The following is a 25,442-nucleotide window of genomic DNA, read 5'->3' as shown; positions in this document are numbered from 1 at the left end:
TAGATGAGACCCTTATTCATCATCTGGTGTCGTTTAAAGCCCTCTGAAGCTGCAGTGAAACTCTCATTTGGACCTTGAACCGTTTGGTTCCCATTGAAGTCCATTATATGGAGAAAATCCTGGAATGTTTTCATCAAAAACCTTAATTTCTTTTCGACTGAAGAAAGAAAGACGTGGACATCTTGGATGACATGGGGGTGAGTATATGTGGTGAGCAGGACGGCCGAGGGACGTGAGAGAAAGTCGCGAGGCCGGTGGTGCGATTGCTAATGAGCAGCACCTGTGAAGCACACCGGTCTCGCATCTCTCACGAAGGAGCGGAGCCATAAAGGGGGAGCGACGGAGTGGATGATCGAGAGAGGAACAGGCCTGCTTTTGTTTGTGGTTGATATTTTATTTGGTAAGCCAGCAGTCGTCCGCGAGGGGCTGCTGGCCGGTATTTTATATTTTATTTTCGGTAGCCAGCAGTCGTCCGTGAGGGGCTGCTGGCAGGTATTTTGTTTGTTTATTTTGTTTAAATAAAGTTTTATTTTTCATTATTATCCGGTTCCTGCCTCCTTCTTCCCTGAACCTTGTTACATTGGTGCCGAAAACCCGGGAAGAGGGAGGAACGCGCTGTCCGAGGGTCCTCGCCGCTGTGGGGAATCCGCGGTGCCATCGAGCATGGTGCGCGAGTCGCCGCCGCTCGCCGTGGGCCGGAGCCTGCTGCCGTCCACCGCAGAAGGGGAGGAGCAGGGAGCGGGGGACTCGCGGCCATGGACGCTCGAGGCGGGGCGCTGGGATGAGTTGCCGGTGGGACGCCCGAGCTCGCCGCCGACCGCCTGGAAAATGGAGGGGCGGCTGCCGTTCGGGAGGGAGAGGAGGAGTCACCGCCGCTTGCCGTGGGCCGGAGCCTGCTGCCATCCACCAGTGAAGGGGAGGAGCAGGGAGCGGGGGACTCCTGCCGTCTGCCCAAGGCACCCGAGGAGCCGTCGCCGTCCACCGGGGGCGGGGGAGCGTCGAGACGTTCACCGAGGGCCATCCAGCGTCGCCGCCGGGCACCGCGGAGGAGATCGCCCAGCTGGTGAGGGACAAGATGGCAGCGCGTTGTGGGAGCCGGACCAATTTTTTTTTTTTTTTCTCTCTCCCCTCTCTCGTGTCCGTCGCTCCTCGTGCTTCCGTCTCCGTCTCCCTCGGCTCGTCGATCCATACCCCCTAGGGATTGCCGCCGCCGGGGGGGGGGGGGGGAGTAGGCACAGTCTCGGGTGTACCCCCCGGCCTGTGAGGGGTGATGGGGGTATGTGGTGAGCAGGACGGCCGAGGGACGTGAGAGAAAGTCGCGAGGCCGGTGGTGCGATTGCTAATGAGCAGCACCTGTGAAGCACACCGGTCTCGCATCTCTCACGAAGGAGCGGAGCCATAAAGGGGGAGCGACGGAGTGGATGATCGAGAGAGGAACAGGCCTGCTTTTGTTTGTGGTTGATATTTTATTTGGTAAGCCAGCAGTCGTCCGCGAGGGGCTGCTGGCCGGTATTTTATATTTTATTTTCGGTAGCCAGCAGTCGTCCGTGAGGGGCTGCTGGCAGGTATTTTGTTTGTTTATTTTGTTTAAATAAAGTTTTATTTTTCATTATTATCCGGTTCCTGCCTCCTTCTTCCCTGAACCTTGTTACAGTATATTATCAGCAAAAGTTTTTTTTTTAAGAAGTGAACTACTCCTTTAAAATTACAGGGCTCCTCTGTTTAATGCGGTAAGCGGAGGCAAATGTGCATATTCCTAAGGACTTCATGAATGTAACTGCTGCCAAGTGACACTTGTTTACTGGATTTCAATTCCAGTACAGACTAAAAGACGACAAGTAGATTTTAGGTTACGTATTGGTAAAAATAAATAAATAAAACATAAGTATAAAGAAATTAGTCTTTTTTTATTTCAGAAGTTTATTGTTTGATTTTTACATTAAAAACATCGGATATTCTCTCACAAGTATATATATGTAAAACAAACAAAACAAAAAAGCTTGGTTGAGCACTATTGAGGTATGATAGCCACAAAACAGTATGAATTAATAATTTACATTTACATGTATTAATTTACATTCATGTAACGCTTTTATCCAAAGCGACGTACAATTGCTATATTTGTCCGAGGTCACACTGGGTTAAGTGTCTTGCTCAGGGACACATTGGTGTCTCACAGTGAATTCGAACCCGGGTCCCTCACACCAAAGGCATGTGTCTTATCCACTGCGCCATCACCATCCCACCACTCCAATAATAAATATGATGTTTTTGTCTCCCAAAAGCAATTACTCACATTTAAAGCAGTTATGTACAAAATAATGTTCAAGGGCATTACAAAAAAAATCAAACATGTTTAGAAAGAGGCCTGCACACCAGTATGCAATCCTTTTTGATTTTCAAAACTGATAATTGAAAAACAGAAAACTCTCCTCTAACACAATCTATACCCTCCCTATTTATTTCCAGTGTTTGCCATGGACTTCAATAAAATAAATGTTCTGGTGAGGAATAAACAGGACTGGCTGGATTGTTCATCATTCTCAAGCTGAAAGAGGCTCATAGGTGTGGAAGTGAATGCCTTTAGAACAGGTTATTTTCATCACGGCTCCATTTAGGCTTTCGTCTGTTATGATTCGCAGCATTCCTTCAGCAATAAGAGATGGTCTGTTGATATACACACAGACACAACATCATTTTACTATTTTGTCCCATAGCATTAAGGGAAATTACCACATTTCCGCAAAAAAAAAAAAAAAAGGGAAATATACAATGCAAACACTCTGATATAACAAGGCTTATTTTCTTATGTCCTTGCCAACACACTGTAACTTCAAATAACACATCCTTCATGTCTGTCTACAGAGAGTTTGAGGAAGACATAACAGATATGTCAGAGGGAAAAAGACTGAAACATACTGATGGTGTACATGATGCACCACCAGCGCCAGAGGAATAGTGCGAGTGAGGCAAAATGTAGAGGCATGAAAAATAGATGATTAGTTTGGGTGGAGGTGTTTGATTTGGTTCAAATTTAAGCGCATGTCAAAAATTGTGCAAGCGAAACATGCGGTCTAATCCACATTTAATCAGTGGGTGGTGCAAAACGGAATGTCTACATTTCCCAGTAAAGGCAAGGTTAAAGATTTAAAAGCATTCAATCCACTATTTATATTGGAACTGTAAAGGTCTAGACTAGAAACATATTTGTTGCTGTCTGCCCACACTGTTTATTCAACGAACTGAATACAACAAAAAGAACAAAAAGCAAAACTACGGTACTAAGACAATCCCATACAGAAGAAACAGGTAGTTCAACTGAGCTTAGCTTACTTAAGAACGCCATACTTGTCCATCCTTTGTTTGAATTCATCCTTGTACTTGACAAACTTGCCCATTGTTTCCTCATGCTCCACGGTCTGTAGTAGTTGGGTGTCCACAAAGGCTGGGCACAGTGTGTTGATCCTCACTCCATAATTGCCCTGTTCAGATGCGTCCTGCCGACAACAAAACGTGTCCAAACACGGTCAGCCTAAATTACACACACAGCGCAAAGAATGTGTCAACACACACGAGTAAGAGATCCTATCTGTGAGCAAACACAACTACTCTCTCGGGGGGTGGGGGGGGGGAGGGGGTAGCTGGACTGTTTAAACCGCACAGGGACAGCCGGTTTGGTAGTCAGCTGGAATCTACCACATTTTAGGGAAAGGATTTACATATGGTTACGGTAAACTTTACTTAGGGTAAACTGATTGATGTACTCACTGCTATGGCTCGTGAAAATCCAATCACCCCATGCTTTGTTGCTGTGTACACTGGCTGGTGAGCAGAATGGAGAAATGCTGTGAAGAAACAAAACAAACATTAATTCCACCCACCCAAAAAAAATGTTCTCCATATGACCATGACTTTTAAAGGAGTAGTTCACTTTTGAAAATAAACTTTTGCTGATAATTTACTCACCCCCATATCATCCAAGATGTCCTTGTCATTCTTTCTTCAGTCGAAAAGAAATTAAGGTTTTTGATGAAAACATTCCAGCATTTTTTCTCCATATAATGCACTTCAGTGGGAACCAAACGGTTCAAGGTCCATAAGACACTGTTCGAACTCGTTCATCAAAACGAACAAATGTTTTTCCGAGTCAATTCCTTCATTTCATTCGTTGAATGAACCAAATGACTCAGAAAAAGATTCATTCATTTTGAAAACATTCCAGCATTTTTCTCCATATAATGCACTTCAGTGGGAACCAAACGGTTCAAGGTCCAAAAGACACCGTTTGAACTCGTTCATCAAAATGAAAAAAATCTTTTTCCAAGTCAATTCCTTCATTTCATTCATTGAATGAACCAAATGACTCATTCATTTTGATGAACAAGTTCGAACAGGAGAGTCACAAAAGTGCATCGCAGTAGAAAGCAAGAGCAAGGCGAGCATTTCGCTTATAAAACTTAAACTTTGTTATTTATTTATTAAATGAGCGATCGTTTCGCTTGATAAGACCCTTTTTTATCGTCTGGAATCGTTTAAAGCCCTTTGAACAGTTTGGAGTTTGTACTGCAAGTATCTTTTGGACCTTGATCCGTTTGGTTCCCACTGAAGTGCATTATATGGAGAAAAATGCTGTAATGTTTACATCAAAAACCTTAATTTCTTTTCGACTGAAGAAAGAAAGACATGGGCATATTGGACGACATGGGGGTGAGTAAATTATCAGCAAAAGTTTTCTTAAAAGTGAACTACTCCTTTAAGCTCCAGAAATGCACCATATATGTGACTTGAACATTATACTCCAAGTATTCTGAAACCATATGGTATTTGTGTGAGCAACAGGCCAAAATTTAAGTCGCTTTAGAAGAAATGAGATGAGTGCAATATTAACTGCGATTGAATCATTATGTCAGTGAATTGAACTCGAGAACCAGATCAGGATTTGTTCTTTTCGGTCCACAAATCTGAGTTCAACTCGTTGACTCAACAGTTCCCAAGTTACAACACACTGGAGTTTAAGATTGTTAGGGTATAACATGTTTATGTATTCCCCATATATTCGAGGAGATGTGGAATATAGCACACGAGTCGTATGGATGGTTTTCATGGTGCTTTTTTTTGGCTGTATTTTTTATTTTGGCTGAGGATTTCTCCTTTAATTCAAGTATGAAAATCCTAATGGCTGTTGAGTCTGTTTAAACTAAAGTGGCTCTTTGGAAAATGAACAAAGAGCATGTTTGGTTGTTCATTGACCTATATGAAAATACAAATTTCTCTGGAAAAGTGACCTGCATTTTTCCCAATATACTGAATATTCATATATTAATATTAATAACGATATATTGAAATAAACATACACTTTATTTTATGTGGAAAGTTATTGGAGAAGTCAAATAAAACAATGTCTCCTTAGAGCGTTGAGGCTTTGTTATAATAAATAACATTTACAAGCCGCATCAAACCGAGGCAGCCAAGGGGCAAATAGCTGAGACAGTATTTACAATTAAACAATTCTTGTGTGTTCTGGATGAACAAATCTAAACACAACAGTAAAGCACATCCAGAAATTAACCTATACTTTTGCACAAAATAAGGCTCTGTTTCCCATTCTGTATTAACATCTCAGAGACAGTCGTCAAGATTTCTTGTCAGTAAACATGTTAATTAAGGAGTAAGATCCAAAAAAAAAAAGTAAATCAAACAATTAAGTCATCATACAAAGACATGTTTCCGTTGCAACACTATCTCACGACCAATTCATACGAATTCGACGAATGATTAAAATGTCTAATTCGTACGACCACTTGTACGAATTTGTATGATTTGTCTAAACCCACGTGATGGTTAGGTTTAGGGGCGGGTAAGGGGTAGGTCATTCGTATGAATTCATACGAGTTGGCCAATTCGTAAAATATTTACGATATAGCAAAATCTTACTAATTCGTACGAGTGAGGTCATATGATATACGATTTAGCCACTTTTTAAACATTTGTCGAATTCGTACGACTTGGTCGTGAGATCGGGTTGTCCATTCAGCATGGCCAAGTTACTTATTTTAGCACTCGACTTATATGCTCTAAAACTAGATGTGTATATGCTTTATATTATTATTATCCATTTCCCAAAAGAGTAATGTAGTTTAAATTATAGAAATAATATTAAATGCTAAAATAACTGTTGCTCCATGCTGTTCTGTGAGATGGTTTGAGGACAAATCATAATCGTATTATTCATATTATATTTATAATGTTCTATTTATAGCATTATCAAGTCTGTTTTTAGTGCATTTGCTACTTGTGGATGTGAAACTGGATCTGACACTACTCAGGGCAACCTAGTTTTCCTCCCAGTTTACTGTCAACATTAATACTGATTCATTGTTGTTTAAGGAGGGTGAAGCAGGCCTATATTTTAACTTAGTCTTAACGTTACTTTCTGATAAAACGTTATGCAATTTAATGTGTGGTTAAACAGCAACAATGTCAAGCTTCCAGCTTTGGAAGTAAGGGCAATGAAAGAAAGTGAGTTGCCTCAACACAATTCAAAAGAGTATAAATATCCAGTTACAAGAAAATAAATTCCATTAACAGTCACAAAGTGAGAGTTGTTCTACTCACAATAAAAGAACCATCACCTGTGTTATATTAGATATAAACTTGAGATCCAGTGAGGGAAATAAACCATCCTTTATCCCATCTCTCAGAGAAATGATGGCTGTTTCAAATCCAAAGTCTAAAAACTTGTGGAGCATGTTGGGGGTTATAACAAGTTCACTGTCAGCCAAGCACCATTCATCATCCACCATGTACACGCATATATACAAAATAATATTCATATCTTCAAAACAGAGCCCAGAATCAGTTTGTCAGTCCAAACAACTCAATGGCACCACAACACAGGTATCTGATGGCAGATGAATAGCATTTCCTTTGTTGTCATAATAGTTATGCTGTTGATTTACGGTTGCATTTTTTTTTTTCATCTTCTAGGGAGCTTAAATAAAATTCTGGTGATATTTTTTTAGTGTGAACTTGGATTTGCTTATGTGGATTGGCACAACGCCATCAATAGAGCACATGGGTTATACAACTTCAAAGCAAGTGGTGTCCCAGTAATGTATTGTAAATAATTAGTGTGAGACAGATCTTGAAATGTCTCACACATTGCAATATCCCAGACTATTGAAATGGCTGTTCCTAAAAAGTTTGTGTTTACTTTATGCTGACTCTTCTTTGATTCAGTATTGGACTTAAAAAAAACCTAGGTTAAAGGATTAGTTCACTTTTGAAAAAACTTTTGCTGATAATTTACTCACCCCCATGTCATCCAAGATGTCCATGTCTTTCTTTCCTCAGTCGAAAAGAAATTAAGGTTTTTGATAAAAAAAATTCCAGGAATTTTTTCCATATAATGGACTTACATGGGAACCAAACGTTCCAAGGTCCAAGCGGCAGTTAATAACAGTTTCAGATGCAGCTTCAAATGTCTTTAAACGACACCAGACGATGAATAAGGGTCTTATCATGCGAAACGATCGGTTATTTCAAAGCTTATTCCAAAAATGTAACTTTGATAAGGACAAATGCTAGCATTGCTCCATTCTGTGAGGCGCGTTTGTAACGTCACATAATACGTAATTACGTTCAAAAGGTCATGGGCGACGTAGCCAGAAGTACAGAGTCAGAGTGTTTCCAAGTTGAATGCATAGGTTGAACGTGCAAACTAACTCAAACGCCGTTTACAAAAAAGGAATTAAAAGGTAAAACAACGATGTCGGACGATTTTGATTCTGTACTTCCGGCTACGTCGCCCGTGACCTTTTGAACGTAATTACGTATTACGTGACGCTGCAAACGCGCCTCACAGAATACAGCAAGGCTAGCATTTGTCCTTAGAAAAGTTACATTTTTGGAATAAGTTTTGAAATAACCGATCGTTTCGCATGATGAGACCCTTATTCATCGTCTGGTGTCGTTTAAAGACATTTGAAGCTGCATCTGAAACTGTTATTAACTGTCGTTTGGACCTTGGACCTTCAAAAGTGAACTAATCCTTTAACATGAATCCAAGGTCAAAAAACACTTGAGTTTTCTCATAATATTGCTGCATCACCTCTTTTTTCACAGTGTCTGAAATAGTTCAATAAATGGTTCAGTCTCTCTAAACCCCTCCTTTTCAAAAGCCTACTCTGCTCTGATTGGTCAGTTGGCCCACTCTGTAGTGAAAGGTCCTTCTGAACCTCTTAAAACCTCTTACAACATGTGTAGAAAACGAAACGGCTATGAAATCTGAATTTCAGCTCCGGGGGGGCTTTTTCAGCACTTTTATACGCAATGATACAAACAGTAATGATGGTGTCGGTTTTACCTTATCAACGACAAGACTTGCTGGCGACTCGTTTCAGTTCAGAATCAATTCTTTGAATCGTCAATCATGCATTTTGATCTTTGAAACTTTGTAGACCTTTCACATTCACAAACAACTATATTACACACTACATGAAAGGTAATATCCGAAAAAGCATAATAGTCGAACTCAAATGCTGCCACCTACTGTGGTGGATGTATTAAATGTGTTTATCAAATTCTGCTGCATCATACAAAATCATTGTGTTTATTTATTTTAAAACTGTATATTAACAATAAGATGATTATTTGATTCAATCTCAACTAACTAACATGCATTGTTCTGTACGTGGCAATAGCTGCATTTTATTTGTGTAGTCAGCTTTTTCATTTCATGTGAGTGTATATAATTCCAATTATATTTCTCAGAAGTGATATTTGAGTGAGTGCATTTTAAAGCAGATGCTTTTTGTAGGTAAAGTGTCTCATTGTCGCATACTGCTATTATTGTTTTGCTTCATGCTCGTTTTGTTAATATTACCTGCGATCATTTCAAAACTACATTCCTGGAAAAAAAAAAAAAGGTGTGCCCAAATGACCTGTTATGCTAAAGGTTTAGACTCTTTTACATCTTAATCATCAAGCAAGTCATTTATCTGTAATCTCCAGTAAATACACAGCATATGTTATGCAATATTTTATTCAGGTGTAATTGTGCTTGTGTCATTTTTCAAAATACTGTTATGTAATCTTCTTGAGCATAATACTCTGAACTATTTTCTTTTTTGTTTGTTTTTACTTTTAGGCTAACTTTTTTTCAAAACACGCATGTAACAGTAGCTTACCTGCCATGGATGAGACGTTGATGATAACCCCTCCTTCCTTTCCATACTCTTTACTCATGTGTTCTAGTGCTAAATATGTCCCCTTTATGACGGATGTCTGAGGAAGAAAACAGCTGTATAAATCTACTAGCACATACTGAACAGATGTTTTCTTAGGAGAGCAAGATTATGTTGACATTGGCTTGTTATTATGAACTAACATAAATACATTATATTACTGCATCATGTCCATTATGAAATCACTCTGCAGGGCATGAATAATTAATACCTGTAGTCGATTATTTCATTTCATGTACTATTGTGAAATCTTTTGGACTAGAAGCAGGGGGTGTAGTATTGTTTTGTGAATTTGTAACTGCTTTCCTGAAGTGTGGTTGAATGTGCCCTAAGGCATGAAATGTTACACACACTGTGTAAATCATGTGTTCAAGGAAATGAGGTTGAGTGGAAAATGCAACAGTTTGGCATGATCTATTCAAGTGAGTATTTTCAAGTGATTTTTAACCCTTACATTTTTTTTTGTAAAAATTGTATAGGGTCGCTAACGACCCGAGGTGTGTAACAGTGTATTATATTTATATCACAGAAAGTAGAATAATTAATTAAAATGTATTAAATGATGATGATATAAAACATCTGCTCAAACTGAACTCTTCCAAGCTCCACAAACAAAATTTGCTCTATTTACTTCCTCCGTAATTGTTATAGGAGAGTTTTAAATTATCACAACAGGTATTATGTATCCGTGTTAGACATAGACCCGAATATGTAATAATGATTGGCGATATATCGATGATTTAAGGGTTAACTCACCAAATTTACTTCAATGGTCTTTTCCCAGTTCTTCTCATTGTTGATTCCAGCGTTATTGATGACAATATCCAATCGACCAAACCTATCTACTGTGTTTTGAAAGGCGTCTAAAGCAAGAAAAACAGTTTTCATGTTTTGATCATTATCAATAATAATAGTTCCACTTTTGGCAGCAGTACAACGTGGCTGTATCAAAACCAAATAAGCAATTCAGCTCACTAGGTTTTGAAATACAGCCATTGTCAGCCTGCATATGCCCTCACCTGACTTGCAGCTGCAGCATTCCACAAAGAAACGTTTAATTAAACTCTATAGTAAGTGTTTTGTTAGAAACAAGTCCAACAGGAATGAACAATCTCCTCACCACCGATCCATAAACCATTGACTTGGAAATTTTTTTTTTAACAAAAGACAAAACATTTGATTGTGTTAAAACTTCTAACATTCTTCAATGTTGACCTGGGGCCCTATGAAGGTCTACTATGACCTAATTAACTTCCCAAACAACAAGACTCTGTTCAGGAATAAGATGCACTTCACATACAGGTGTTCAATGAGAAAAGTGGATGTTAAATGCCTTATAAGTAAAAGCCTAAGTAAAAAAGTATGATTTTACCTTTAAATTTCTCCGAGTCCGTCACATCACACTGGATAAAAATACAGCTATCCTCTCCAAACTGGCCATCTAGATCACTTTTACATTCCTCTCCCACAGACTGGTTTAGGTCTACCATTGCAACCTGAATTGTCAAAAAGTTAATAAATAAATATCACAACGCTAAACTAACTAAAGCCATCAAATGATGGAAGATCAAATGGGGAAAATTTGCAACAAAAGGCAACTAAAATAATTAACATTGGTTACAAGTTTTCACAATAGTTAATTGGATAAATCCGCATTAAAATGTCATTTAAAAAAAATAAATAAATAAAAAAATAGAAATTTGAGAAAGCGAAACCTTCGCCCCATTCCCCAGGAGATCTTCCACCACGGCTCTTCCGATCCCTTGCGCGCCGCCGGTGACCAGAGCCACCTTGCCGTGGAGAATCATGCTGCTCACCGCCGGACGCACCGCGCACTGCTTTATGTAGGCGTACAGTCAGATGGGGGCGTGTAGATTCAGAACTACTAAAGTAAACACAGACGGGCAGGTGTCGTTTTACAAACTATCATTCACCCCCAAAAGATGATTAGCCTTCAAACATTTTTTGTTAGCTCTTTAATGCCCTCGGCAGCAGTCGAATCTAGAACAAGTACACACACGTAAGGGAGAAAATGAACGCACCTAAATGAACGAGAGACCAAAGATGCTTTTATAAACATCTTTATTTTTCAGTCTAGTCAGAGGGCGCCTCAGTAAACCTAAAAAAGAACTTTACACTTTACAGTACAGTGTTCATAAAAGTTTAAATACCGACAAACTGTTTTGTGTGGCATTTGTATGTGCTGTTTTAACTGTTGACTTACCTATGCTATATGTGGACACCGTAAAGTAGAGCGTGACCATTTGCAGATGTACACGGAACAACTATGCGTCTCACCAAAACCAATTCTCTTTTGATTATAGCAGCGAGAACAAGACTGACAGGTCAGATTCACATTTTAAAAAAATGCAGTACAACAGACTTAAGTTCATGCATAACATTTAATATATTAATATGCACAAAATAAATTACAACTGCTCTTGCATTATACTTTAAATGTCTATGAAATTCCTATTTTCACAGCTCTATTTTATCTTAGGAATATGTGAGACTAGATATGCTTTGATCATTTGTATGGCACAGTTTTCCTGCAGATTACTTTTATTTTCAAAGTAAAGGAAATACATTTCTCCCAGACAAGGTTCCATGCTTATTATATCTTCATCATCTTCAAATAAATCTTCAAATAAATAAATAAATAATTAAATATTATTTAAAATTATTATATATATATATATATATATATATATATATATATATATATATATATATATATATATATATATATATATACTTGCGTAATAAAGTCTGGTCCCAGTAATTTTATTGTTTTGAACAGTACAACAGTAAATATTGATAATATTGTCAAACATTGTTTCAAATACATTTTCAGTGCCATATGGATAATTCAAATATAGAAGCAGAACTTAATATGGATCTCTATTTTAGTCAAAATCACAAGCCATATAATCACCATTAACGGCGCTATACTACACACATGGCACCCTTTATCGTTAATATAACACGCGAACCCAAGACGTCATAAATCCTTTAGCGTGAATATGACACGCACACTCTACCCCACACCTAAACTTAGCCCTCACAGCACGTGTTATATTAACGATAACGGGTGCCATGTGCGTGTATAGCGACGTTTTTGCATATAGCGTTCTATATGATGTTAAAGCAGGGGTGCCCAAACTTTTTCCTACGAAGGGCCAAAAATCAAACTTGATTGTGGGCCTTGGGCCAAAAGTAAATTTTGCATCATAAATCAAACGGTATTACATTAAAGTTGCTATGGGGTTTATTTATTTTATAATATTTCAAATAAATATAAAACAACTTCAATCTGATTAACTAATCGTGAGCTTAGAATTATAAGGTTCTATCTCCACTTTTGGTCGAAATTGAGTTTTTGACATAATCTGATCCATTAGGTGTTTATTAATGCCTGTGTGGTGTTATTTTTGTAAAAAAAAAAGATTAATAGATAAAGCTATAATAGAAGATTATACTACATACCAGTTTTGCCAGCTGGGATGTAAAAACTTTGATGCTCAATATCTCAGAACTACCCTAAACGGAGATAGAACCTTATAATTCTAAGCTCACGTAATGCAGTTTTATTTGTAAAGTTTTGCATTTTAAAGAAATCCCCTCTCCCCGGACGGTATGGTGGGCCAAATCAACACGGGCCACCTTTGGCCCGCGGGCCCTAGTTTGGGCATCTCTGCGTTAAAGGATGAGAATGCGTTGATATTTTATTAATTACAAGAGAATTTGTTTGCACTTATTTTTGAGTATTCTCAGAAAACACAAAGGCTGAGACACTGGTTCACCTCTTTTCTCCATTCACGAATTTGCAACACATGTCTGACAGAATTCACTCCCAGTCGCATTATTTTGCAGTGGCATCATTAGCTTGAAGTGATTTAAAATGGTTTTCTCAAACAATGCTTTTGTTTGAGAAAAAAAAAAAAACAGTTGGACTTGTAGAATGGTTTCAATTATAGTCTATGGTACTGAAAGTACACTACCCATTAAAGTTTTGGAAATATGTTTTCTTGAAGCAGTTAATGTAAAGGTGTTCATAGCTGTAAACAGAATAATCTTCTCTGCTGGTTCAGGGTCATTCTTGAGACTTAGCTCAGAATGTTTTTGGCCTGGATGCTGGTTTCTAGAGCTGGTCAACAATCAGGTCAGGACAAATATATACTTGCCATTTTTCAATAGCTGTGTATCAAAAATACAACATACTGTAGAACATTGGCAGTAAAGCTGTAAGAGTTGACAAAACCAGTGGCAAGACACACACATCTGTCTCTATATGGACTGTAATCGGTGTCGGACTGTGCTTCTGTGTTAAGCAGATGTGAGGAAGTTCTGTCACTTTTATTGTAGTTTGTCAAAGGACAGGTGGGTCAGAGGCCTTACGGATCCATTGCATAGTGAGCGAGCGCAAGTGTCCTTGAATGGGTGCACAACACAAAACAAACTATTGAAAGTAACCATTGGTCCTTGATATTACAGTTTTTCATAGTCATTTTCAGAATTCAGCATAGAGCATGGCAGGAACGGCAGTAATAGCATCAGAGTTCTTTGATGTAGCTTTACTGTGTTACTTACAGTATACTTCCCAAGCTGCATCACGCCATGTTCCATCTATTTCTTGTGCACATCCTCATGGCGTAGGATTTTGTACAGAACCCAATAGAAAATATTGAAAAACAAGAAAGCCAGTGGGAATCCGGCACGGGACACAGTGTCGATCTTCTTGGCTCGGTCGATGAAGAGTTTTCTCATCTCCTCATGACTCTTGCTGGCAGCAAGGGCTGGGTCAGAGGGTGTTGGGGCCGCATTGTTTGCGGCTTTGGGCACAGCCCCGTCTTTCCCTGCGTTGGGAAAGCTCAACCTGCTCTCCCGTACATCCTCCTCCTTAGCAATAGGAAAGAATACAAAGAGAGAAGCAATCAATACTCTATAGTCCTTACCGAAAGGTATATTTACTTATACATAATAACGACCAATAAGTGTTTTTAAACACGGAAAGAGGTCAGTAACACTGCAGGTCAGTAACAGTTGTGTCACAAAACGTTACATTTACCTCAGGAAAGCCATTTAATGACCAGCAAATTAGTTGAATAGAAATTTTTGCTAAATATTATATTTAATTTCTCTCTGTATGTTTACAGCATTATGTGTATTTTTTTTTTTCTTGAGAAATATTAAAAGACTGGGGCCTACCTAATATTTATCCAAAAGAGTCAATATTGAATTAAGACTGAAATCAAATCCAAGAATTTAATTGAATAATACCAGCCCATTCTCACTCCCAAGGCGTCACCTAACTGACGCCTTGGGAAGCATTTGGACATGCTTCAATATCTGACGCTTTAGGCGCCCTTTAGCGTCAGTTAGATGACGCCCTAGGATCGCGTGTACCCTACCCCCACCCCACACCTAAACCTAACCGCGTCCTCTAACTGACGCTTTCCTTTAGCGTCAGTTGGATGACGCCGTAGGATCGCGTCATGTAAGTGACGCTAAAGGGCGCCTAAAACGTCAAATATTGAAGCATGGTCAAAGGTGACGCCTTGGGGTGAGAATGCGTTGATAATACAAACAGTAACCTACCAGTCATTGTACCATAAACATTGTAACATGTTGTCACTAAACTTTAAAAAATTCTTTAAATAGTTTAAAATTAACTATTTAAAAAAGTTGGGTTTTTTTTTAGAGACCCACAATGCATCTGTTTTTCTTGAGCATTAAAATATTAATTTCATTAAAATATCGTGATAATACCGTATACCGCGATAAAAGCTCAATCAATTAACCGCAGCATGAAAATTTGATACCGGCACATGCCTAGTCCTACATTCACAAAACCTGTTGCTTCCCTCACAGGGGATTTTTATGAAAAGTAAATTAGTGTTCGCACTCTGTTTGATTTAAGAGATGTTCAGAACACTTTAAATTACTTTTAAGTTTCTGCCCAAATAATGCCCTGATTGCATGCACATTTTGTTTGTTTCTTACTTTTTACAAATGTCCTTGGCTTTCTGTCCTGTTGTCAACAATGATTTTCAGACAATTAAAGAAGACTTTGGTAGAAAGAGGAAAATTTGAACCCATAAAACACTACTTACTTATTTTCTTCCCCACTAATAAAACATGGACATGTTTCATTTATTGGAAGATAATAATTTAGTAAGTCTTGAGTGTGACATCAGGTGAAAATGTACTTAATTTGTATATTTATTTGATGCTTATTTGCATTCATTGGTAGTCTGCTCCAATGGTTAAATAAAGTATATACTATTGTTTTATATATATATATATATATATATATATATATATATATATATATATATATATATTTATATATATATAACATATAGAGTATCTAATACAGTCATTATAAATCATTATAAATATCTTTAATGCCACTTTTAGTCAGTTTAATGCGTCCTTGCTCAATAAAAATCTTATTGACCCTGAACTTTTGAAGGGTTTTGTATTATCTTAAACATTCGGGGAATCTACAGATGTATTAGAATATAATTTATTATTGCATGCTCTAAATAGACTGTTTTATCTAAAAACAGTGTAGCAATTGTTAATTTGTAAATATACTATTAATTGTATACAGTTAATTCATGTTCATTCAAAATAAATTTAGTCTGTTAAAATGATATATATAACACAGTCTCATCCCAAAAAGTCATATAACTGACGTCTTGGGACGTCTTTTGACCATACGTCAATATCCGCCTTTTTAGGGCCCCCTTAAACGTCGGTAGATGGCGATCCCGGGCCGTCATACAACTGACGCTTTACCTTTAACGTCAGTTAGGTGACGGGTTAGGTTTAGGGTTAGGTTTAGGTCTGGGGTAGAGTTAGGATCCCATAACCTCATCTACCGACGTTTAAGGGGGCCCTAAAAAGGCGAATATTGACGTATGGTCAAAAGAAGTCCCAACACGTCAGTTATATGACGTCTTGGGATGAGACCGGGTTGATATATACTGCATGTAGAAATTAACATTAACTTACATAAATGCTCTAAAAATCATATCCAAAGTTAGTTCATGAGACCAAATGCATAATCCAATTTAACAAATTTAACCTCAAGTAAGGTTAAAAAAATGGGAAAAAAAGATGAAAATAAATGAATCCATTATCATTATAAAAGACTCAAATGGATACTTAGTTAACATTATGATCATTAGTACTAAATGATAAAATGATGTGACATGCTGTTTCATGAGGGGTTGACACTGAATGAACATGAGGAAGAAGGGGATGAAGAGGAGTGACTGTATCATGATCTCATCAGTCAACCGAAGGGACAGAGATGGAGTGCTGTGTGCTCTCTCTTTACCCAAGCATTGGATTCGTCGAGTTGGTTCATTGATCCGTAAACAGGCTCGGCACTGCGTAGGCCACTGATATGACGCAATGACTCGGTAAGCTCCTCATCAAATGTTTGATCGAAAGTCTTTCAGCACAGCAGGGGGATTAAAAGAGAGAAAGAAACACAAAGCATGCAAACTAATAAAATATAATGGCTCACCACATGCAGGATATTATGTGAGGTCCATAATTGAAAAATAAATCAAAATATTAATCAGTGGCATTCAAAAATAACTATTTCAGCGAATAACTGTAAAATAATGAAATTGCATGAAAAATGGGTATTCTTTAAAAAAAAAAAAAAAATCAAGTGGTTGGATCTGTAAAGCATCTGCAGCATCAAATATTGTGGCTGTGCCTGGACTGCTTTTATAATGTCATTTAAACTGTGATGGGTTGTCTGGTTTGTATCTCTTTTTTTTTTCTTCTCTTCATGAAAATTGCCAGAATATTCCACTGGCTAAGTTTCATATCATGAGTCAATAATCTTCCAGCGCCATAGTGCCAGGGGAAATAACACCCCATGCCCACATGACATTTGAATACACTCCAATAAGACAGCATATAAACAGACACAAAATCACAATTTGACCTTTGTAGTGTTCAGCAGGATTTAGCCTTTGTTTGAAATATGTTTGGTTATAAAGTTATATACTTCTATAGGCTATAGGCCTATACTTACACTTATATGCTATATTACTTCAATGAATACTTCTGTCCTATAGGGGGCAGTGTTGTATATGTTTAGGATTAACAATATGGGTGTTTCTGTGATACCAGTGTCAACAAATGTGATTCCAGATGCTTATTATAACGATTTTTTTTTAAACTAAATGCTATACAATAAATAACTTTATCAATGATAGACTGTTGTTAATGTGACATTACATGTTACTCAAACTCAACATGCCTTTCAGAACATACACATTAGTTAAACTGTGTTTGGCTGTGTATTTAGTATACTGTATATCTGAGCATGTCTAAAAGGCACATACATTCTGTCTGTCTCCCAATCATCTGCTTCAGTCAGATTCAAGTGCAGTGACAGTTTCTCCTCATACAGGGCAAAATCCTTACGATTGGATTTTCAAATTCACTTCAGTTCTTTGAATGGTACTCTGTGGGATTCTGTTTTTAGACGTATAATATGCTACAGATAATATTTACTGTTAGAAATTTCTGTAAATTTCACAGCATTTTACTGTAGGACAGTTATACAGCATGTTACTGTATTTTAAAGTTGCATTGTGGGAAATATCACATTGGCACCACAAAAATACAGTATTTTTAATTTACTGTAAATCGAAATGCAGTAATTATTATTATTATTATTTAAAGGTCGCAAAACCTGACCAGTCACAGAAAAGCTTTTATTTCCCCCTTGGAGAAAAAACTAAAGGAAGACAGATGTGATGCGAGAACTGGTCAGATACAAAGGTGTGTACAATTATCCCTGCTTTTACTGGCGAACGTGATTTCACCAAGTACCACATGTTCCTGGATCAACATCTTTGTGAACATCAATGAATCTGCTATGAACTGTCATAAATTACCTTTAATCTAACTTGACAAAGGGTGTGTTTGCAACTGATATTTCTGAGAATATTTTTTTTTTTTATCTTTATACCCCAAGTTTAAGAGGGTTATACAAGAGCATATATAAGGTCCATTAATTTGATTGAACTTGCAGTCCAAGAGAGCTGATTCTTGTGGACATATTTTCTTTGGAAGCACAAAAATAAATATAAAAGCTGTAATATCAATTATATTTTAATTCATTTATTTCTAAAGCAATTCAGTTTGGTCCGTATATCTGATTGGCTGAGTTGTGACTACAGTTCCGGAATAACTGATCAACATAACGGGAACTTTTTACTGTTTGTATAATTGTATATAATTTTTGGTGTATTTCAGACAGTATGTGTATTTGTCAGTGACTCTTTCTACAAGTCAAATTGTTACGCAAGTAGGTGGCGACAAGTGTCTGTCTTAATAAATTATTCCAGAAGATTTCATTCAACGATTGAGCTATTTAATCATACATTCAACCGACTCATTCAAAACCACTTAAAAGTGACTGTCAATATGAGTGAGTCATTGAATCATTCATCCAATCGATTAGTTCTGAAACACAGAATCATTTAAGAACAAACGACAACGACAGCACCAGTGTTGCAACGATTCTACAGTGGATTTGACTGGAACTATTTTCAGTTGCTCAATATTAACTTCTTTTTTTATATACAAGCAATATCAGACTAACAGTCATGCTGTTTTTAACAAACAGACTCAGTGTGCCATCATCAGCACTCATTAATACTTGCTTCAAAATTTCTCATGATTTTTTATGGATAATAAATACAAATATTTTACATTTGAGTTTTGACTTGTATGTGTCCACATCAACATGAAAGGTGAGAAATCTGTTTTGTCACTTACCTTCAAAACACACAAAAGCAATTTACATCTTACCATACTGTAAATGTGGTTTCACACTAATCAGATGTGTTTTGCATAATTTTGCAACAGATTGCCTGTTACGGTTGAGCTCAGTCCGTACCTTTCCAGACTTCTTCCTTCTCCGTCGGAATCGTAAGAGTTCCTTGTGTTGCCGTGAAACAAAGTTGACTGCAGCATACTCCAACAGGGCAGAAAAGACAAATAGCAAGCACACAGCCATCCAGATGTCAATAGCTTTCACATAGGACACCTGCATAGCAGAAACACACAAAAACAGTTGATCTCAGAGACCTTAATTAGCCTTTGGCTTTTACATTACAGCATACATTACAGCCAAGTCATTTTCTTATCGAACAAAACAGGGACCCATTTGACTCTTCTCCTCATCACCGCTATGAATCAGAGATAATTTTCTGTCTGCCGGGTGTAAAAGCCTATTCTTTGGAATGTTTAATTGTATTACGTAACTCGATGTAGCATTTATGAATTTTTAATATGCAATACACACTGCACGTCTGCTTTCACACATGGATGCATTTACACATTCTACTGTGGACTGCATTAATAAATGATAACTGAGAATGAATGGCAGGAAAAGAGATGCTTTGAAGTGCTGAAAAAAAATTAAACCCTAATGTAAACCCTACTTCAATGATGTTCATATTTGTAACAAAGATGCTGCAAGACTCTTACTTTGATGTATTATGCACTCTGACCTTAGGTAAAGACGTCCTGGATCCAGAGCTCTGAGTTGTCATTGTGAGCACTGTAGTGATTCCCAGGGCGACACGGGCAGGAGCGGCATCCATGTTGATCCAGAAGGAGACCCAAGAGAGGATGACTATGAGCAGGCTGGGAATATACATCTGGATCAGGTAGTAGCCCATCTGTCTTTCCAGGTGAAAACGTACCTCGATACATGTGAACTTGCCTAGAAAGGAAAAAAAGTTGACAGAGGTTTTTTTTTTTTTTTGGATTTTACTTCTCGCCTGCTCCATGTGAAATAAATCCTAATAGGTACATAATGTGTTTGATCATTCACACATTTTTAAATGTCTGCTTTGTTACAATTTTAAGTTTTAATCCAAAGTAGCAAAATCCAAAGTTCAATTTGAATTAGGGAATATATTTTATTTTAGAATTTGAAAGTATTTGTGTAGCACTATATATATATATATATATATATATGTATGTATGTATTTTTTTTTTTTTTTTGACCAAATATCTGCTTACTGCATGAGGGACAGGGGATACTGTTCTGGAACATTTGAGCTATAAATGCTATTAGCATGACAAGTAGAGGGCACAATAAGCTAGCCAGGCAGTATTGTGTGAATTCTTTCAATAGATACATGATTGGGATATAGAAAATAACCAGTGTTTTTTTGATGTTTAAATGGATTCTGATACTAATGATGAATGTGGAATATTCCTGAGAACTGGAAAAGGAAAATAAACAGCCCAAATGACCAACCATCTGATGGTTAAGCCAACAAAATCAAGTCATTCAAGAACACAGACCATGCCCCGTAGGTATCGCTGGCTAAAAAAGGATATTATCAGTCCAAACATTGATTTTTTTAGGTCAGGATATCACTAATAAGTATTTACGGAAGTTTGTGTCAGAAGATATAAGGGGACAAAATAGAGGATGCTGCAGACACTGTGATAAAGACTACATCAAATTTTGCAGCAATTAAGTGCAATGTCCATCTCTGCTTCTCAGAGGAAAAGAACCGCCTTTGGGACTATCATAATTGAATATGGCTATGAACAAAGCTAAATCATATAAATGCCTACATTTTCAGTGTTTGTAAATACAATTTCAACATGTTTTTCATAAAAAAAAACAAAATCATAAAATATGACTTTCTTTAAAATTGTGTGATTATTAGTGTGTATATAGGCTACTGTTATGGAGCTATATAGGCTACCCTACATACCAAATGAACCCTTAGATGTTCTTTACATTTGTTCAGAAAGTGAGTGAAACCACTGAAACAGGCACAATGTTGCAATATTGAAAAATTTCCCTAAAAATTTACTAAAATGTAAAAAAATGTCAAAATCCATGTATTTTTGAATTTGAGGCCTACCACAACAACATTTGAAAGGTGGATTAAAAAAAATATTTGAGTCTTACATATTAGTCTGAAAAAAAGTGTAATTGTAAGTTGTCCGACATATTGCAAAGCGATGATGCCACCGACTGAAAGTGTACTATTGATTTACATTTAAAAGCAGATATTTGTTACATATGTGGTTGTGCAACAATTGTAGACAGCCATTACACAGACAGTTATATTTATGCACATAATCCGCATTAAAGGTAGAGAGCACAGAACGCCTGAGAGCTTTCAGCTGCAGTCTATTTTTTTTTCTGTTTTTTTGTTCTCTGCAACTGAGCCTTTTCTTCTCTCAAAACAAATTTCTGCAAGGGTTGTCTTTCCTGAAAAGCAGGGAGACGGCTTTCACTTTTTCTGTCTCTTTTGTTCCAAACTCCCGCAGAGATTTTTGCCTGGTAATATTCCGGACTGTCCAACTCTCTAAACCAGAGTGCACTTGGGGGTAACATACACTTTAAAAAGTCAATACATGAATGAAAAATCTGTAAACCTAAATGCAATTGTAAATAATCACATAATGAATGCTTGCTTAATATACATTGGCCTATACATGTAGTATATAAATTTAAAAAGTGCCTAAACAAGTAATTGCTTCTAAAGAGTATATTTGACACAGAAATGCTCTCTCTGGAATGTAACCTGCTCACTCTCACACAAACACACACTTCAAGTCTCCTCTGCAGTTTGGGTGGTTGTAGTTGAGGTGAACTGAGAATAAAGCCCCTGAGAGACTAAGGGAGAGAGGTGAGAGAAACAACAACAGGAGGAAGAGGGAAGGGAAAGGAACAAAAACCAGGATACAGTCTGTGTTATGGAGCCTGACAGCCCTTAACGTTCCCATGACGGTGGGATGTGCTGCAGGCTCAGGAAACAACTCAACAGGATAAACCATTAAGAGAGATTGCAATGGATTTGGGTAAAATCAGATTGGACAACCACAGAAGTGTAATTTCTCCCATATTTTTCATAATTTATCTTATGTCAGGGATCAGGATATGTAATATTTCAAAATTAATTAGTGGAAAAAATATGCTATTAGGGGCTACCATAATATGAACGTCAATGGGATCTATAATCCATTTCCCTCCCCGGTTTCTCAGCCATAATGTCAACCAATACAAAGAAAAAAAAGCTAGAGCAGAAGAAGGATAATGATATCGGTGTCACAGCATGAGCATTAACAGTTAATTTTAATCAATTCTGAGTGGCGTAAGCAGTAAGTCATAATAAAAAGCTCTGTTTTGTTTTCTCCATAATACTCACACAACTAATTGTTGTCCCATAATTTGTGTGAGAGAGATTATGGTCACTGATCATACATATATATATATATATATATATATAATTACTAATGAGCGACATCTGCACGACACACTAGTCTTGTATCTCTTACGGAGGAGTGGAGGCATAAAAGGAGGATCGACGTCGGTGGAGATCAAGAGAGGAACTGATTTTATGTTGTGCTGTTTTATGATGTGTTGCTTTACTTTCGTTTTTGTATTTGTTTATTTATTATTCAATGGATACTCAACCGTTTTTTTTTTTGTTTTTTTTTTTTCGTTTTAAACTATATTATTCCGTTAACTAAGAAGAGTTGTGGTATGTCCGCCCAGTTCAGGACTATAGTACCTGCAGAAAAAAAAAAAAAAATCATTTATTTTTTTAGTACACTGCTTAATTTAAATACTTAGGAAACCCAAAGGATCCTCGATCCTTTCACTGGTTGGCTTGTTCTGCATTAGGGATGAAAACCCGCTGTGACATCACTAAAGCTGTGCCATGTGGTTATTTCACATCCCTCATGACTCAACTGATGGAACATGCAGCTCTGAGCAAATGTATGAGTGGGCTGAACTACATGAGAAAGAAGAAAGTCTTGTGTGACAGAGAAGGAAATGTGTGAGCAATCATGCAGAAGGCCCTGTGTCCATCCTGTCACACTGGAGAGGGGAGATCACATTTAAATAAGTGTTAATGAACTGATGGTGAAAGTAAAACGTCATTGTGGTGTTTAAAGGCTAATGTGATTTTTAGCATCTAATGTGCCCCTGTACCTGTTGGTATTAGGTCAACCGGGGCTATAAGATTAATAAGATTGTAAAAAGGCCTTTTGGTACATTTCTAGGGTTCCAAGTCTACATTACATTTATGTAATAACTCCATGGGAAAGCATGCTTTGCAAAGAAATGTCTACTTGCATTAAAGTGACATTGATTATTATTCATGATGCTTATCTCACAGGTTCCAGTTTTATTTTGCTATGTATAACACCAGCATATACGGAATGTGTAGTATATTTTCATAATGTGACAGTCGACAAATTTGTGGATTGTCACTGTCTTAAAAGATGCCAGATCAAGTATTGAATTAATGATTCCTTACTATAAAAATGCAACACAGGCAATTGGACACTAAGTGGTGTTCAACCACTCAGAGGTGCCTGCAGAGTGGATAGGCTAAGAGATCAATATATTGTTTACAGGCCGGTTTGAATGACTCGATCTAAAAATGTGTCTATTCAATTTGAGTGTGCACGCCAAACTAAGCCAACATCCTAAATTGATTGATTGATTGATTGATTGATTGATTTTATTTGACCACTTAAATATAAAAATATGAAAACAGTCTGAAACTGTTTCATACATTAAAATCAAATACAAAAGTAGTCAGGGATAACACAATAAAGCCCGAAGACTTATTTCCATTGTGGTCCCTAATTCAACTTGTAATACCCCAAAATGCATAAATTGTAGTATTACTGCAATGATTTTTACAAATTTAAAATTTTTCAAATTTAAAATTTTTAAACTGAAAATTTTTACTCTTTTCTAAAGCTGGTAGAGGGTTATTAATTGTATATTTTTATAGACATACAGTATATGTCTCAGGGGATCCTTGTTCTGATGCTCTACCAACCAATTAGCGCTGGAAAAGGGGTCCTGAAAAAGGTGTAAGACCCCTGATGTAAAATATTGTAGGGCACTGTTAAAGCCAGAGGCTAAATCACTCCAGTATGTATGTGTGTGTGTGTGTGTGTGTGTGTGTGTGTGTGTGTGTGTGTGTGTGTGTGTGTGTGTGCGTGTGTGTGTGTGTGTGTGTGTGTGTGTGTGTGTCTATTTCTATTTTTTTCTTTTTTCCCCATGTGGTTTTTCATTTCTTTTGCCTCTCAAGTCTTTTAAGGGGAGATCTCTCTCGCATTTTGTCCTCACACAAAATAGTTTGAGGCAACCTGACCTTGACCCACCAGCATCTGTCATTCAGTCTGTCAGAAAGTCCCTCTGAGGTAAAACACACAGAGAGACAAAAGGCCAGCACACACCTCTTCCCTCGGGATTGTGTGGTCTTCCGTTATACAGTATGTACTATATAACTGTAATTTGTCTTAAACAAAGTACTGAATAATGAATTCAATTACATCTGACCAGGCAAATGAGAGCTTGATCTTTAAGAACCTATTTGACAGGATGATGGGTACAAAAGAGATACATACAGTTCTGCAATGCACTGATGATATAACAGCGTTTTAAAGGTACAATATGTAAGAATTTTGTAATATATTATCCAAAACTCACTCGCAGAGTGTGGGGTGGTGATGGCGCAGTGGATAAGACATGTGCCTTTGGTGTGAGAGACCCGGGTTCTCTCTACTGTTAGACACCAATGTGTCCCTGAGCAAGACACTTAACCCCTAGTTGCTCCAGAGGCCTGCGACCTCTGACATATATAACAATTGTAAGTCGCTTTGAATAAAAGCGTCAGCTAAATCAACAAATGTAAATGTAAATGTGATATATATCCTGCAGTTGTGTACTTACAATATCCCAAAAGTTCCCAAATATTTTTAATTTCAGAGAAATTCCAATTTTAATAATGGGCCATGATCCCAGGCAGACTAAAAAGGAGAACTAAAACGTGGATCAATATCGTTGGCGTTTTCGAGATGTCGAGAGCGCCACGTCCGTGACAAACTTTGACTTGACAGAGCTCTTGCATGTACTTTATTAGACAGGTGAGCAAATGTACATAAAACTAATCAATGTTATATAGTTAAACATGATCTGTTAAATATGATCTGTATGTTATACTAATGTTGATCAAGCTTACTGCTAATCTCATATAGCCAACAAACTGTACATTAGGACTTTCACCACACTCAAATGCAGTTTAGTGTGATAGTGCTATAAAAATTGAAAATGCAGTTTAGATTTGCAGTTTAGAAAATGCAGTTTAG

At 37.3% G+C, this 25,442-nt stretch overlaps 2 protein-coding genes across 5 annotated transcripts in view; both read right to left on the bottom strand.

The window, feature by feature from the left end:
• Nucleotides 1-2,414: 2,414 nt before the first annotated feature.
• hpgd (15-hydroxyprostaglandin dehydrogenase) lies at nucleotides 2,415-11,075 on the bottom strand. The gene is made up of 7 exons (XM_039691277.2): nucleotides 10,961-11,075; nucleotides 10,618-10,741; nucleotides 10,002-10,108; nucleotides 9,189-9,285; nucleotides 3,769-3,845; nucleotides 3,334-3,497; nucleotides 2,415-2,667 (listed from the first exon to the last, which is right to left on the bottom strand). The coding sequence occupies exons 1-7, from the start codon at nucleotides 11,051-11,053 to the stop codon at nucleotides 2,544-2,546; spliced, it is 786 nt and encodes a 261-aa protein (XP_039547211.2). The 5' UTR covers nucleotides 11,054-11,075; the 3' UTR covers nucleotides 2,415-2,543.
• A 930-nt stretch (nucleotides 11,076-12,005) lies between these two features.
• Nucleotides 12,006-25,442, bottom strand: part of glra3 (glycine receptor, alpha 3) — a 58,223-nt gene continuing 44,786 nt past the window's right edge. For 2 of the 4 annotated variants that reach the window (XM_089132140.1, XM_089132142.1), the window contains exons 7-10: nucleotides 19,802-20,016; nucleotides 19,186-19,335; nucleotides 16,594-16,710; nucleotides 12,006-14,144 (exon numbers count right to left, since the gene is read on the bottom strand). In XM_089132140.1, the coding sequence (XP_088988266.1) occupies nucleotides 13,872-14,144; nucleotides 16,594-16,710; nucleotides 19,186-19,335; nucleotides 19,802-20,016 (755 nt within the window). In that variant the 3' untranslated portion in view covers nucleotides 12,006-13,871. The remainder of the gene's footprint in view (nucleotides 14,145-16,593; nucleotides 16,711-19,185; nucleotides 19,336-19,801; nucleotides 20,017-25,442) is intronic. The other 2 variants (XR_016168833.1, XM_089132141.1) reach the window with 2 other exon arrangements.

This window comes from Pimephales promelas, chromosome 6, assembly GCF_988280905.1.
Source record: "Pimephales promelas chromosome 6, fPimPro1.hap1.1, whole genome shotgun sequence".
NCBI lineage: Eukaryota > Metazoa > Chordata > Actinopteri > Cypriniformes > Leuciscidae > Pimephales > Pimephales promelas.
Note: the sequence above shows the minus strand (reverse complement) of the source record. Positions and strands in the feature narration are given on the sequence as shown.